Source organism: Molossus molossus, unplaced genomic scaffold, assembly GCF_014108415.1.
Source record: "Molossus molossus isolate mMolMol1 unplaced genomic scaffold, mMolMol1.p scaffold_m16_p_10, whole genome shotgun sequence".
In the NCBI taxonomy this organism is placed as follows: Eukaryota; Metazoa; Chordata; class Mammalia; order Chiroptera; family Molossidae; genus Molossus; species Molossus molossus.
Window position 1 is genome coordinate 104,356,994 of NW_023425345.1, and position 17,198 is coordinate 104,374,191.

General features: G+C 57.5%; 1 protein-coding gene across 2 annotated transcripts in view; it reads right to left on the reverse strand.

Annotated features, from left to right (window-relative positions):
* Nucleotides 1-17,198, reverse strand: part of FRY (FRY microtubule binding protein) — a 309,064-nt gene that overhangs the window by 110,096 nt on the left and 181,770 nt on the right. For both annotated transcript variants that reach the window (XM_036251399.1, XM_036251398.1), the window contains exons 32-34: nt 2,904-3,160; nt 2,157-2,303; nt 368-536 (exon numbers count right to left, since the gene is read on the reverse strand). In XM_036251399.1, coding sequence (XP_036107292.1) covers nt 368-536; nt 2,157-2,303; nt 2,904-3,160 — 573 coding nt within the window. The remainder of the gene's footprint in view (nt 1-367; nt 537-2,156; nt 2,304-2,903; nt 3,161-17,198) is intronic.

Consider the following 17,198-nt stretch of genomic DNA (forward strand, 5'->3'; position numbering starts at 1 on the left):
CTGACACTATACATAGTTGCTACAGTACGACTGATGGTGCTCCCTGTGCTGTACTTTACAACCCCAAGACTAGTGCATACCAACCTGTATTTCTTAGTCCTTCACCTTTTCACCCAGTCCCCTCCCCTCTGGCAACCATAAGTATGTTCTTTGTTTTGCTTGTTTGTCTATTTTGTTTTTAGATTTCACGTATCAGTGAGATTATGTGGTACTTGTCTTTGACTCATTTCACTCGGCGAAATGCCCTCTAGGTCCATCCGTGCCACCATGATTTAAGCCACTTCTTAAATAGAAATATTTGCCTGAAGGCGAAGTAGCAACACCCACTCCTATCCTTCAGGTGCCCCCGACAGACCCAGGGCCCTACCCGAGGCCGCCGCGGAGGCCTTGCTGCTGGCGGCGAAGCGGTAGAAGGGCGGGTTGTCGCAGTGCTGCACAATGGGGTTCACCGGCTCCGTCTGCTGCAGCTCAAACAGCAGCTCTTCCATGGTTTGGATGGTGTTGTTACGGCACAAGTAAATCACCACCTTTTTAATCTGGGAAGAAACACAGAACACGGAGAGGTCTTCTTCCGCAAGAACGCCAGGCGGTGGGCAGCGAAGAGGGCGACCCACTCAGTTCCAGAAGTGTCTTCCCCGGGAGCTATCGCCTGGTCACTCACCTCCGCTCCCCGGGGAGCCCCAGTGTCTGGATTAAAACCCACCCTCTCCACACATGTCAGATGGGAGTGTGTGCCAGAGCCTTACCCTTCTTAATGGCCGAGTTTACGAAACTTACTTTTGGGTCCCGTGAATTCTACCGAAAAGCCGAAAACCTGCCATCTAAAGTCTTATCTTGAGAAAGGATTTTATTTACACAAACCATGGGATAAAACTGCAAGCTATTTTTGTTTAAAAAGGAATCTGGTCCCCTGCTATTCTCTTCTCCTCTAGAAACAAATGAATTTTAGCTGTTTGGATGGTTTTACATTTAAAAAATAACTCTGACCCTGGTCTGTTTGGCTCAGCGGTTGGAGCGTTGCAGATCAATGAGTCATGGGTTCGAGTCCCATCAAAGGCACGTACCTCAGTTGAGGTTTGTCCCCCCAGCCCTGGTCGGGTCATGCGGAATGTAACCAGTCGATGTGTCTCTCTCACATCGATGTTTCTCTCTCTCTCTTTCTCTTTCCCTCCCACTCTATCTGATGATAAACAGAAAAATATCCTCTGGTGAACATGAAAGAATAAATAAAAATAATTCTGGAGGAAAGCTGTGTTACTGGAGCCCTCAGGGTCAAATCTGAGGTATGGACGATGCAGCGAGGACAACGGAGCTTAGAACAGCAGGTGGGCCCGGATCTCTCGGGAGCAACCACACACAAACACTACGTGAGCTACGGTTTAAAAATGCGCTCACTGTTGATGATCACACCATTCTGGTCTATAAACACTAAATACTGGGCATCTGAGAAGGGTTTCTCTCTGCTTAGTTCTTTCTTCTACCAACTAAATTTGAAGAGAAAATCCTGGGTATTCTGCATTTTTATTCTGTTTTAAGAGTATCAAAATGTAAACATGAAATATTTTTATTAGAAATAATGTTTTGGTTTCACTTACATGACAGTCTAATGTTTGTAGAAGGCAGGTTCAGTGACTGTCAGGAAGACAGCTACCCCCTCAGTTGCAGGCTTGTGTCCAAAGGCTTGGCAGGGGGATGACGGAGACGTCACTAGGGCCTTGCAGCCTGTTCTCAGGGGCAGAGGGACCTTTCACCTAACATCTCTTTTTTTTTTTTTTTTTTTTTATCCTCACCCGAGGACATTTTTTGTACAGATAGAGTGGGAGGGAGAGAGAGGAAGAGATAGAGAGAGAGAAACATCGATGTGAAAGGGACACATCGAGTGGCTGCCACCGCACGACCAACCAGGGTCGGGGACAAACTGCAACTGAAGTACGTGCCCTTAGCGGGAACCAAACCCGGGTCTCTCCGGACCGCAGGCCGACGCTCTAACCGCTGAGCCAAACCGGCCAGGGCTCACCTAACATCTCAACGCGCTCGTGGGAGACGATCGTGACTGACGACATCAGACACCTATTCTACTGGGGCACAGGGCACAGTGGACCTGGGGTGCAGACGGGCCGCCTTCAGGAATGCCAGCGGAGCCTGGGGACACTCACGTAGGGCAAGAGGAGGGTGTCACTGCTGACCCCACACAGGCTGATCAGGAACTGCAGGGTGACCCTCAGGTTGTTGCTCCACTTCTCGTTGTTGGCCAGAGCGGTCCAGGCGTTTTCCATTTCTGGCCCGGGAACTTCATCTCCATACTGCAACAAGCAGAAGCACGCCCGTCAGCCCTGGCCGCTGCTCCGTGGTCAGAGCGTCGGCCCGCGGACCAAGGAGTCGAGCTTGGACTCCGGGCAAGGACATGCAGTTTGTCCCCGGCCCTGGTCGGGGTCATGCGGGAGGCAACCAGTTGACGTGTCTCTCTCACATCAATGTATCCCTCCCTCCCAATCTATCTGAATAAATAAATAAATAAATGGAAAAAGATCCTCAGGTGAGGATTTAAAAAAAGTCATTTTAAGGGTCATGGCCATCTCAAAACCACTGAAGGGGACACATGGCCAGCCATCAGAAAGATGCCACTTCCAGCAATTCATAGCACACACAAATTAGTAATGCACAAAGCTTACTCATGTGATTAAAAATGGTGGGCATATTATTTTTATTATAATTTTTTAAATTGTGGTAAAATACATGGAACATAAAGTTTATCATCTTACCCACTGTTAAGTGTACGCAGTACACGGGTACACCATCACCACCCCCCGTTCACATGGGTTTAATGATAAACGCGGCTCTCCCTGGGGTTTGCTGAGCCCCGCTCCTCTGGGCGGCGAGACCGTGTGGTGGAGGCACAGTACCTTGGCCGTCATGTACATGAGGTTATTCAGGACCAGAGACGTGGCTTCCGGGGAGCCCCAGCCGTTCCCTTTCAGCCCGTGAGAAGTGGTCACGTCTCCTCCCTGGTCCTTGCTGTCGTCCTCTGGGCTGCTGGGGCTCGAGCCCGGGAGCAGGAGCCCGCTGTCCACCAGCTCCACGTTGTGCAGCCAGGGCAGCAGGTAGGTGAGCATGATCTGGCGGCCGTTCGGGTGCGTGGTGGGGAACCGCTGGCTCACCTCTGGAAGGCGGAGACGGAGAGCGTGTGTATGGCGGCAGGTGAACGAAAGCATGAACCCCACTGACACACGGCACAGCCTTCTGTTTACAAGCACTTGCATCCCCAGCGGCTCCCCAAGGCCCCAAACTGGTGCCCTGTGGGGAACTGAGAGAGCACGGTGGGAAGAGCAAGGCTCGGCGAGAGCAAAGTGACCGAGGCCTCCTGAGTTCAAAGCCACTGTTGACAGCGAAGGCACAGTGGAGTGGACAGAACAGGGACCTGCAGTCAGAAGCACAGGTGCAGGGCCCCAGTGCCCCCACACTAGCTGCAGGAGACTCTGGGCTACCTAACTTCTCTGTTCCTCAGCTTCCTCGTCTGCCCCATGGGGCCACTGGGTCCCACACTGGGCTGTTGTGAGGACTAAGATAGAATCACAATCAGCTTGGTGCCTGGCATTCCCCGGGGTTTAACACAGTGGTTAGGACAGTCAGAACAGTGGCTGACTTTCCACCGCGCTGGTATCATCCAGTGCATCTTCTGCACGCTCAGCTGTTTGAAGGTGGGGTGTGAGCCTCAGGAAGAGCCGGCCCAGTGCGCAGGCGTCTGCTCGTGGGGTCCACTTGGAAAGGGCCCGCTGCATGGCAGGTGCATGCTCAGAGCTACGCTCTCTCAGGACAGACTCGAATCAAAGGCTGAGGCTGTGCAGCCTGTCACCTCACCGCCTTACCCAGAGCACTTCTGCGTGAGTTCATAGCCAGCAGCACTGCACTTGCCCAGCCGACACTTTCTACAGAAACAGCAGCTCGGCTCACGTGTGTGCTGCAGGAGCTAATGCAGCCTCCTCCGAGTTTTACCTCTAGAAGAGACTCTTCCTCCTAAGGGAAATGGGAAGCTGGTCTGTGCTTACTACCCAGCACGGAGGGAACGTCACCGAGGCTCATGGCTGCTGAGCCACAGAACAGCACAGATATCGGGAATGACACCAAGAAAACCCACTGGACCCCTGGCACTGGCTTTAACTGGTTTGGCCCTTTGCCTAAAACTACAATGACAACTCTTTACTCCAAAGACTAAGAGTGTACATATTTAATACGGGGCCACAAGAACTAGACAGTGTTAAGCTGTTAGGTTTCACATGGGTCAAAATTTCAAAATTTATTTAATTCCTAAATTTTATAGATGTGATGACTAGTGTTGCAGACTTTTATGACACATGTTCAGACCCTTGTAAAATCAGAACAGTCATTCATTCCAACACACTGGGCCTCTTCCAGGGGCCAGGCCCGGGGTGGAGAGAGCAGCCCGGAGCCTTGGCTCCAGCCCTGAGCAGGAGGCTGGTCACAAGTGACTCCAGGGTGAGGCAGAAAGTGACAAGTGACACACAGAGGCACAGCGTGCTTTAGGGGTTCAGTGGAGGAAAAGGACTTCTGGTTACAATGATTCACGGCACTTTTATGGCAAAAGAATAGCTTATAGCTTAAACTGTGCTGGAAAGGACGGGGGCCTTGGTGGGAACAACCTTGCACTCTCAAGGACAACCAGCATTAAGAACACCTGCCATCTTTCAACAGCAGTAAGACAGTCTAGATTTTTTTTTTTTTTTTGATAGAGAGAAGGGGGGAAGAGAGACACACACATATCAATGCATGAAAGAAACATGGATCTGTTGTCTCCATACGTGCACCCACTGGGGATCGAACCTGCAACCTGGGCTTGTGCCTGGCGGGGAACTGAACTGGCAGCCTTTCGGTGTACGGGATGATGCTCCGACCAACTGAGCCACATCAGCCAGGGGAATCGACAGATTTTTTAGACACAATCACCTTCCAACCTATCACAGAATTCACTTATTTACGATGTGTACTGCATCCTGCCCGTCAGACAGAGATCTGAGAGGGTGAGGATGTCTGTCTGAAGCACCTCCACCAGGGCCTGGATTGTAGAGGAGTTTTTGAAGGAAAAAGAGAAAAAAATGCCACAGACATGCAAACAACTCCCCCATTCACCTCTCCGGGAACAAAATTAAATAAAATGTGAGGCGATGTCAGCCAACTGCTATATACATTTCCCAGCTCCTTTGGGAAGGACCCGAGCAACCTGCCTGGCTACTGACAAGGAATTGAGTCATTTGAAATTACAGGCAATAAAAATCTCACCACAGAGTTTTTAATAGTAAGTAAAGGCAGTAAAAATAAGAGCTAGGGATCTATTATAACTGCCTTATTTTTAAAAATTATTTTTAAAAAGTTATTCCTCATAAACCAAAACAGCCGAAGTCCATTCCTGAAGAAAACCCCCTTGAAACTCATTACCAGCTGTTTCTCTTGCGAAACTCAGCATGTTACTCACTCCCTCCCCCAGCCAGACTTTCCCTCAGCGACAAACTTCTCAAATCCAACCTCGCTCACCCTGACTCTGCACCCCCTCCATACCCCATCCACCCTCTGGCTCTGCACCCCCTCCATACCCCATCCACCCTCTTTCCTGACTCTGCACCCCCTTCACACCCCATCCACCCTCTTTCCTGACTCTGCACCCCCTCCATACCCCATCCACCCTCTTTCCTGACTCTGCACCCCCTCCATACCCCATCCACCCTCTTTCCTGGCTCTGCACCCCCTCCATACCCCATCCACCCTCTTTCCTGGCTCTGCACCCCCTCCATACCCCCTCCGCCCTCTTTCCTGACTCTGCACCCCCTCCATACCCCATCCGCCCTCTTTCCTGACTCTGCACCCCCTCCATACCCCTCCGCCCTCTTTCCTGACTCTGCACCCCCTCCATACCCCATCCGCCCTCTTTCCTGACTCTGCACCCCCTCCATACCCCTCCGCCCTCTTTCCTTACTCTGCACCCCCTCCATACCCCTCCACCCTCTTTCCTGACTCTGCACCCCCTCCATACCCCATCCGCCCTCTTTCCTGACTCTGCACCCCCTCCATACCCCATCCACCCTCTTTCCTGACTCTGCACCCCCTCCATACCCCATCCACCCTCTTTCCTGGCTCTGCACCCCCTCCATACCCCTCCACCCTCTTTCCTGACTCTGCACCCCCCTCCATACCCCCTCCGCCCTCTTTCCTGACTCTGCACCCCCTCCATACCCATCCACCCTCTTTCCTGACTCTGCACCCCCTCCATACCCATCCACCCTCTTTCCTGGCTCTGCACCCCCTCCATACCCCTCCACCCTCTTTCCTGACGCTGCACCCCCTCCATACCCCATCCGCCCTCTTTCCTGACTCTGCACCCCCTCCATACCCCATCCACCCTCTTTCCTGACTCTGCACCCCCTCCATACCCCATCCGCCCTCTTTCCTGACTCTGCACCCCCTCCATACCCCCTCCGCCCTCTTTCCTGACTCTGCACCCCCTCCATACCCCATCCGCCCTCTTTCCTGACTCTGCACCCCCTCCATACCCCATCCACCCTCTTTCCTGACTCTGCACCCCCTCCATACCCATCCGCCCTCTTTCCTGACTCTGCACCCCCTCCATACCCCTTCCGCCCTCTTTCCTGACTCTGCACCCCCTCCATACCCCCTCCGCCCTCTTTCCTGACTCTGCACCCCCTCCATCCCCCTCCGCCCTCTTTCCTGACTCTGCACCCCCTCCATACCCCTCCGCCCTCTTTCCTGACTCTGCACCCCCTCCATACCCCCTCCGCCCTCTTTCCTGACTCTGCACCCCCTCCATACCCCTCCGCCCTCTTTCCTGACTCTGCACCCCCCTCCATACCCCCTCCGCCCTCTTTCCTGACTCTGCACCCCCTCCATACCCCTCCGCCCTCTTTCCTGACTCTGCACCCCCTCCATACCCCCTCCGCCCTCTTTCCTGACTCTGCACCCCCTCCATACCCCATCCACCCTCTGGCTCTGCACCCCCTCCATCCCCCTCCGCTCCTGCCTTCTTGACTCTGCACCCCATCCATACCCCTCCGCCCTCTTTCCTGACTCTGCACCCCCTCCATACCCCCTCCGCCCTCTTTCCTGACTCTGCACCCCCCTCCATACCCCCCTCCGCCCTCTTTCCTGACTCTGCACCCCCTCCATACCCCATCCGCCCTCTTTCCTGACTCTGCACCCCCTCCATACCCCCTCCGCCCTCTTTCCTGACTCTGCACCCCCTCCATACCCCTCCGCCCTCTTTCCTGACTCTGCACCCCCTCCATACCCCTCCGCGACTCTTCCTGACTCTGCACCCACCTCCAGTACCCCTCCGCCCTCTTTCCTGACTCTGCACCCCCCTCCATACCCCATCCACCCTCTTTCCTGACTCTGCACCCCCTCCATACCCCATCCTCCCTCTTTCCTGACTCTGCACCCCCTCCTACCCACCTCCGCCCTCTTTCCCTGACTCTGCACCCCCCCCATACCCCGCCGCCCTCTTTCCTGACTCTGCACCCCCTCCATACCCCTCCGCCCTCTTTCCTGACTCGGCACCCCCTCCATACCCCCTCCGCCCTCTTTCCTGACTCCTGCAACCCCCTCCATACCCCGCCCCCTCTTTCCTGACTCTGCACCCCCTCCATACCCCTCTGCCCTCTTTCCTGACTCTGCACCCCCTCCATACCCCTCCGCCCTCTTATCCTGACTCTGCACCCCCTCCATACCCCATCCGCCCTCTGACTCTGCACCCCCTCCATACCCCCTCCGCCCTCTTTCCTGACTCTGCACCCCCTCCATACCCCTCCGCCCTCTTTCCTGACTCTGCACCCCCTCCATACCCCATCCGCCCTCTTTCCTGACTCTGCACCCCCTCCATACCCCTCCGCCCTCTTTCCTGACTCTGCCACCCTCCATAACCGCCCTCTTTCCTGACTCTGCACCCCCTCCATACCCCTCCGCCCTCTTTCATGACTCTGCACCCCCTCCATACCCTCCGCCCTCTTTCCTGACTCTGCACCCCCTCACATACCCCTCCGCCCCCTCTTTCCTGACTACTGCCACCCCCTCCATACCCCCTCCGCCCCTCTTTCCTGACCTCTGCACCCCCTCCATACCCCTCCGCCCTCTTTCCTGACTCTGCAACCCCTTCATACCCCTCCGCCCTCTTTCCTGACTCTGCACACCCCTCCATACCCCATCCCCCCTCTTTCCTGCCTCTGCACCCCCTCCATACCCCATCCGCCCTCTTTCCTGACTCTGCACCCCCCTCCATACCCCATCCGCCCTCTTTCCTGACTCTGCACCCCCTCCATACCCCATCCACCCTCTTTCCTGACTCTGCACCCCCTCCATACCCCTCCGCCCTCTTTCCTGACTCGGCACCCCCTCCATTACCCCATCCGCCCTCTTTCCTGACTCTGCACCCCCTCCATACCCATCCGCCCTCTTTCCTGACTCTGCACCCCCTCCATACCCCCTCCAGCCACTCTTCCGGACTCTGCACACCCTCTCCATACCCATCCACCCTCTTTCCTGACTCTGCACCCCCTCCATACCCCCTCCGCCCTCTTCCTGACGCTGCCCCCCCATACCCCTCCGCCCTCTTCCTGACTCGCCCCCTCCATACCCATCCCCCTCTTCCTGACTCTGCACCCCCTCCTACCCCATCCAGCCCTCTTTCCTGACTCTGAACCCCCTCCATACCCCTCCGCCCTCTTTCCTGACTCGCACCCCCGTCCATACCCCTCCACCCTCTTTCCTGACTCTGCACCCCCTCCGCCCTCTTTCCTGACTCTGCACCCCCTCCATACCCCAGCCCCCTCTTTCCTGACTTCTGCACCCCTCCATACCCCATCCGCCTCTTCCTGACTCTGCACCCCCTCCATACCCCATCCGCCCTCTTTCCTGACTCTGCACCCCCCCCTCCATACCCCCCCCCCCCCTTTCCTGACTCTGCACCCCCTCCATACACCCTCCGCCCTCTTTCCTGACTCTGCACCCCCTCCATACCCCCCTCCGCCCTCTTTCCTGACTCTGCACCCCCTCCATACCCCCTCCGCCCTCTTTCCTGACTCTGCACCCCCTCCATACCCCATCCGCCCTCTTTCCTGACTCTGCACCCCTCCATACCCATCGCCCTCTTTCCTGACTCTGCACCCCCTCCCTACCCCCTCCGCCCTCTTTCCTGACTCTGCACCCCCTCCATACCCCTCCGCCACTCTTCCTGACTCTGCCACCCCCTCATACCCATCCGCCCTCTTTCCTGACTCTGCACCCCTCCATACCCCATCCGCCCTCTGACTCTGCACCCCCTCCATACCCCTCCGCCCTCTTTCTGACTCTGCACCCCCTCCATACCCCATCCACCCTCTTTCCTGACTCTGCACCCCCTCCATACCCCTCGCCCCTTTCCCTGACTCTGCACCCCATCCATACCCCTCCGCCCTCTTCCTGACTCGGCACCCTCCATACCCCTCCGCCCTCTTTCCTGACTCTGCACCCCCTCCCTACCCCTCCGCCCTCTTTCCTGACTCTGCACCCCCTCCATACCCCTCCGCCCTCTTTCCTGACTCTGCACCCCTCCATACCCCATCCGCCCTCTTTCCTGACTCTGCACCCCCTCCATACCCCATCCGCCCTCGTTCCTGACTCTGCCCCCTCCATAACCCCATCCACCCTCGGCTTCTGCACCCCTCCATACCCATCCACCCTCTTCCTGACTCTGCACCCCTTCCCCATCCGCCCTCTTTCCTGACTCTGCACCCCCTCCATACCCCATCCGCCCTCTTTCCTGACTCTGCACCCCCTCCATACCCCCTCCGCCCTCTTTCCTGACTCTGCACCCCCTCCATACCCCATCCACCCTCTGGCTCTGCACCCCCTCCATACCCCATCCACCCTCTTTCCTGACTCTGCACCCCCTCCATACCCCATCCGCCCTCTTTCCTGACTCTGCACCCCCTCCATACCCCATCCGCCCTCTGACTCTGCACCCCCTCCATACCCACTCCCCGCCCTCTTTCCTTACTCTGCACCCCCTCCATACCCCCATCCTCCCCTCTTTCCTTACTCGGCACCCCCTCCATACCCATCCACCCTCTTTTCCTGACTCTGCACCCCCCCATACCCCCTCCGCCCTCTTTCCTTCCTCTGCACCCCCCTCCATACCCCCCCGCCCCTCTTTCCTGACTCTGCACCCCCTCCATACCCCATCCGCCCTCTGACTCTGCACCCCCTCCATACCCCCTCCGCCCTCTTTCCGGACTCTGCACCCCCTCCATACCCCATCCCACCCTCTTTCCTGACTCTGCACCCCCTCCATACCCCATCACACCCTCTTTCAGACTCTGCACCCCTCCATACCCCATCCAGCCTCTTTCATGACTCTGCACCCCCTCCATACCCCCTCCGCCCTCTTCCTGACTCTGCACCCCCTCCATACCCCCTCCCGCCCTCTTTCCTGACTCTGCACCCCCTCCATACCCCCTCCGCCATCTTTCCTGACTCTTGCACCCCCTCCATACACCCCTCCGCCCTCTTTCTGACTCTGCACCCACTCTCATACCCCTTCCGCCCTCTTTCCTGACTCTGCACCCCCCTCCATACCCCCTCCGCCCTCTTTCCTGACTCTGCACCCCCTCCATACCCCCTCCGCCCTCTTTCCTGACTCTGCACCCCCTCCATACCCCCTCCGCCCTCTTTCCTGACTCTGCAACCCCCTCCATACCCCCATCCGCCCTCTGACTCTGCACCCCCTCCATACCCCATCCGCCCCTTTCCTGACTCTGCACCCCCTCCATACCCCTACGCCCTCTTTCCTGACTCTGCACCCCCTCCATACCCCTCAGCCCTCTTTCTGACTCTGCACCCCCTCCATCCCCCCCTCCGCCCTCTTCCTGACTCTGCACCCCTCCAACCCCCACCGCCCTCTTTCCTGCTCTGCACCCCTCCATACACCTCCACCCTCTGTCCTGACTCTGCACACCCCTCCATACCCATCCGCCCCTCTTTCCTGACTCTGCACACCCCCTCCATACCCCATCCGCCCCTCTTTCCTGACTCTAGCACCCCCTCCATACCCCATCCGCCCTCTTTCCTGACTCTGCACCCCCTCCATACCCCATCCGCCCTCTTTCCTGACTCTGCACCCCCTCCATACCCCTCCGCCCTCTTTCCTGACTCTGCACCCCCTCCATACCCCATCCACCCTCTGGCTCTGCACCCCCCTCCATACCCCATCCACCCTCTTTCCTGACTCTGCACCCCCTTCACACCCCATCCGCCCTCTTTCCTGACTCTGCACCCCCTCCATACCCCATCCGCCCTCTTTCCTGACTCTGCACCCCCTCCTACCCCTCCGCCCCCTTTCCTGACTCTGCACCCCCTCCATACCCCCTCCGCCCTCTTTCCTGACTCTGCACCCCCTCCATACCCCCCGCCCTCTGTCCTGACTCTGCACCCCCTCCATACCCTCCGCCGCTCTTTCCTGACTCGGCACCCCCTCCATACCCCATTCACCCTCTTTCCTGACTCTGCACCCCCCTCCATACCCCTCCGCCTCTTTCCGACTCTGCAACCCCTCTCCATACCCCTCCGCCCTCTTTCCTGACTCTGCACCCCCTCCATACCCCATCCTCCCTCTGGCTCTGCACCCCCTCCATACCCCATCCACCCTCTGGCTCTGCACCCCCTCCATACCCCATCCACCCTCTTTCCTGACTCTGCACCCCCTTCACACCCCATCCGCCCTCTTTCCTGACTCTGCACCCCCTCCATACCCCATCCACCCTCTTTCCTGACTCTGCACCCCCTCCATACCCCCTCCGCCCTCTTTCCTGACTCTGCACCCCCTCCATACCCATCCGCCCTCTTTCCTGACTCTGCACCCCCTCCATACCCCCTCCGCCCTCTTTCCTGACTCTGCACCCCTCCATACCCCCTCCGCCCTCTTTCCTGACTCTGCACCCCTCCATACCCCATCCGCCCTCTTTCTGACTCTGCACCCCCTCCATACCCCATCCGCCCTCTTTCCTGACTCTGCACCCCCTCCATACCCATCCGCCCTCTTTCCTGACTCTGCACCCCCTCCATACCCCCTCCGCCCTCTTTCCTGACTCTGCACCCCCTCCATACCCCATCCGCCCTCTTTCCTGACTCTGCACCCCCTCCATACCCATCCGCCCTCTTTCCTGACTCTGCACCCCCTCCATACCCCTCCGCCCTCTTTCCTGACTCTGCACCCCCTCCATACCCCTCCGCCCTCTTTCCTGACTCTGCACCCCCTCCATACCCCATCCGCCCTCTTTCCTGACTCTGCACCCCCTCCATACCCCATCCGCCCTCTTTCCTGACTCTGCACCCCCTCCATACCCCATCCACCCTCTGGCTCTGCACCCCCTCCATACCCATCCACCCTCTTTCCTGACTCTGCAACCCTCCTCCCATACCCCACCGCCCTCTTTCCTGACACTGCACCCCCCTCCATACCCCATCCAGTCACCTCATTTCCTGACCTCTGCACCCCCTCCATACCCCCTCCGCCCTCGTTCCTGACTCTGCACCCCCTCCATACCCCTCCACCCTCTTTCCTGGACTCTGCACCCACCTCCATACCCATCCACCCTCTTTCCTGGACTCTCGCACCCCCCTCCATACCCATCGCCCCTCTTTCCTGTACTTCTGCACCCCCTCCAATACCCCATCCACCCTCTTCCTGACATCTGCACCCCCTCCATACCCCATCCCCCTCTATATCCTGACTCTGCACCACCCTCCATACCCCTCCACCCTCTTCCTGACTCTGCACCCCCTCCATCCCATACAACCCCCGTTTCTGTACTCTGCACCCCCTCCATTACCCATCCACCCTCTCTGCTGACCCCCCTCCATACCCCATCCCCCTCTTTGCCTGACTCTGCACCCCCTCCATACCCCATCCGCCCCTTCCTGACCTGCACCCCCTCCATACCCCCTCCGCCCTCTTTCCTGACTCTGCACCCCCCCTCCATACCCCCTCCGCCCTCTTTCCTGACTCTGCACCCCTCCCTACCCATACCCCCTCTTTCCGGACTCTGCACCCCCCTCCAGTACCCCTCCCCGCCCTCTTTCCTGACTCTGCACCCCCTCCATACCCCCTCCGCCCTCTTTCCTGACTCTGCCACCCCCTCCATACCCCTCCGCCCTCTTTCCTGACTCTGCACCCCCTCCATAACCCCCTCCTCCGCCCTTTTCCTGACTCTGCACCCCTCCATACCCCCTCCGCCCCCTTTCCTGACTCTGCACCCCCTCCATAACCCCATCCGCCCTCTTTCCTGACTCTGCACCCCCTCCATACCCCTCCGCCCTCTTCCTGACTCTGCACCCCCTCCATACCCCCTCCGCCCTCTTTCCTGACTCTGCACCCCCTCCATACCCCCTCCGCCCTCTTTCCTGACTCTGCACCCCCTCCATACCCCCTCCGCCCTCTTTCCTGACTCTGCACCCCCTCCATACCCCATCCACCCTCTTTCCTGACTCTGCACCCCCCTCCATACCCCCTCCGCCCTCTTTCCTGACTCTGCACCCCCTCCATACCCCATCCGCCCTCTTTCCTGACTCTGCACCCCCTCCATACCCCATCCGCCCTCTTTCCTGACTCTGCACCCCCTCCATACCCCCTCCGCCCTCTTTCCTGACTCTGCACCCCCTCCATACCCCTCCGCCCTCTTTCCTGACTCTGCACCCCCTCCATACCCCTCCGCCCTCTTTCCTGACTCTGCACCCCCTCCATACCCCCTCCACCCTCTGGCTCTGCACCCCCTCCATACCCCATCCACCCTCTTTCCTGACTCTGCACCCCCTCCATACCCCTCCGCCCTCTTTCCTGACTCTGCACCCCCTCCATACCCCACCCCCCACTTTCCTGACTCTGCACCCCCTCCATACCCCTCCGCCCTCTTTCCTGACTCTGCACCCCCCCATACCCCTCCGCCCTCTTTCCGACTCTGCACCCCCTCCATACCCCATCCTCCCTCTTTCCTGACTCTGCACCCCCTCCATACCCCCTCCGCCCTCTTTCCTGACTCTGCACCCCCTCCATACCCCATCCACCCTCTTTCCTGACTCTGCACCCCCTCCATACCCCTCCGCCCTCTTTCCTGACTCTGCACCCCCTCCATACCCCTCCGCCCTCTTTCCTGACTCTGCACCCCCTCCATACCCCATCCTCCCTCTTTCCTGACTCTGCACCCCCTCCATACCCCATCCACCCTCTGGCTCTGCACCCCCTCCATACCCCATCCACCCTCTTTCCTGACTCTGCACCCCCTCCATACCCCATCTGCCCTCTTTCCTGACTCTGCACTCCCTTCACACCCCATCCACCCTCTTTCCTGACTCTGCACCCCCTTCACACCCCATCCGCCCTCTTTCCTTCTTTCTCAGCCAAGCAGCTGAGACATGGCTCCTGCTGCTGTCTCCATGGAAACCAGACAGTTACCAAGGAATTTTGAAATCCAGAGGGTCATTTTAGACCTTAGCTTTTGGGATCTCTGCTCCATTCACGACCGTGGACTGCTCCCTCCCTCCCCCTAAATCTAGGTTTCCATTAAGCCCACGGGACAGCGGGTCTAGGTGCCCGCCCTGGACGCCTCCGCAGCCCTGCTCCCTTGTCTTCCTCGGCCCAGTGCTCGGAAGCGGGGTGCCCAGATTCTTCCTCTCACTCTGGGCTCTCTCCATCTGTCCCCTTGGTTCTAAACCTTCCTGTTCCTCCCAGAGGTGCCGGTGCCAGCCTCCCGCTGACCCCGTCTGTCTACTCTGAGGCCTACACTCCATATCCCAAGCTGAGCTCATGCTCCCCGCTGCGCCCTAAACATCTTTTCTCCCTGAACGGCTCTCACGCTGGGTCGTCACCAGCCTCCCAGACCCCACAGGCACCCTCTTCTGCACAGTCTGCCCAGGGGCCCTGCACCTGGTCTCTCCTCTGCACTGGCTCTGGGCTACCTCAGTTCCAGCCTTGAGTTCCTCCTTGACGCCTGTCATCGCTTCCCAACTGCTCTCCCTGCAGCCTGCGGTGCCTGGTGCGCCCCCAGGTCCAAACCCAGCGGTGCCTTCAAATCCAAGCACTTGCCCGGATGCCCTCCCTGTGCACAGGGCTCAGAGGGGTGTCAAGGAGGCGGGGAGAGCTCTGGCCTGAAACCCCTCAGGGAGCAACACAAGGCCTTCCAAGATTTGCCTCCTGCCTCTGTCTGTCCATGACTCCCCCGTCCCTGTATATATTATGTTAGCCGACTGACCACTGTATAATCTCTCAAATGCAGCCTTTGACACCTCTGACCCAAAGCATATGCTGTTTCCTGGGGTTGTAACGCCCACCTACTTGCCCACTGTAATGTCAGCTACTTGTCTGCTCCACAAATTTCTACTTTCAGACTGCAGCTCAGACATCCTCTTCCCCGGGAGGTCTTTCCCGATGGTCCTGGCCCAATAATCGATCATTCCTTCATCTCCAGCAGAATGTGCTCTTTACATTGCAGTTTCTGCACTGTATCATAACCGTGAATTGTACGTTTTACTTTATCACCAGACTACGATGAACCTTTGATGGGTTATTTACCACTGTATTCTGAGGACCCAAGCACATGCCTTGCATAGAGGTGGCACTCAGCTCTTGGTTGTAGTAAATAAAAATAAAATTTAGTTTTCCAAGAGGAGAATTAATTTATCAAAAAGGCTTTCCTTGGGTGAAGAGATTAGTCAGAGAATATGCACGCACAGCCCCTGGACACAGACAGCCACGTGTGACGGCCAGAGGGAGGGTGTGGCGCTGGGTGCAGGTGGGCCAAGGGGAAGAAATGGGGGACATCTGTAATAGTGTCAACAGTAGAAAAGGCTTTTCTTAAGTCCCCTCCCTCCCACCATATCAGGCACAATGCGAGGATGTGGCTTGGCTAACTCTGTCTCTGGTAGATGGAGAGGTTTCTCAAAGAAGTAGATTTTAAATAGACCTTAAGGAAGATTATGAGTTAGGGAGGGGGGAGAAGGGCCATTTCCGGCAGAGTGGACAGAGCAAGGATTTCCAAAAGGTCCTGGCATGTTAAAGATTATGTGAGCACAGAGCAGAGGGATCCTGGGTAAAAGGCAGAAAGCAAGTTAGGAAGAGGAGGCGTCTGATAAGTGAGAGCTTCAGTCTAATAGCACTGGTGTAGGGGAAAGACCTCGCATTAATTCTGACATGGCTGCTTCCTCACGCATGGCCTTGAGTGAACTCCTGAACCTTAGCTTCTTGTCCGTAAAATGGAAAAGATTAGTCCAATGGCAGTGATGGTGGAGACAACCCCTAGCACGGGCTAATGGCTGGCTTTTATTAGCTCGTTTTAGCCCTCACATGCCATGAGGTAGTTTTTGTTGCCGACAAGGGGAAGTTCAGAGGCTCTGACAGGCCTGTGGTTCGAAGGCCAGGGCGTGGAGGGCCACGGTGGACCCAGGCTGCCTGCTCGAGCTGCCTCCGCCCTACGCACAGGCCTGGGACGAGATGATGAGTGACATGCTCACAGCGCCTGGGACAGAGCCGGGCCCACGTCAGCCCGCGAGATGAAGCTGCACCGTCAGCAAGCTTTAGGACAAGCAGGCAGACACATGTGAGTTACGAAGCGCTGTGTATATTGGCTCTTTGGCAGGTGGCTGGCACAGGGGTGTTACAGGCGGGGCGGGACAGACTCCCGATTTCTGGAATGAGGCAGTGGGGACACAGACGGGAAAGGAGACGATTCCAGAGACCAAAGTCGGCCTCCGCTCAGGGTACTATGTGAGTTCAGGCAAAATGTTAATCCACCAATTCAATTCTTCAAACATGGATTTTCACAAAAATTACTCATAAAGATTACTTGCAAAGATGTGCCAAGTATACAACTCTCAGCAATTTGCACAGGCAGCAGCACGCCAGCTACAGAGCCCCTGCGCCGCCACCAGCAGCAGACACTGCGCAGCAGTTATGTGTGTCAGAAGTCACACCAGCCATGTTTAATTTCTGCGAAAAATTTTACATAGATAATGTTTGTAGAAACGTGTTGGTTGCCCTGCCGGTGTGGCTCAGTGGTTGAGTGTTGACTCACGCACCAAGAGGTCGCTGGTTTAATTCCCGGTCAGGGCACATGCCCAGGTTGTGGGCCTGATCCCCAGTGGGGGGCGTGCAG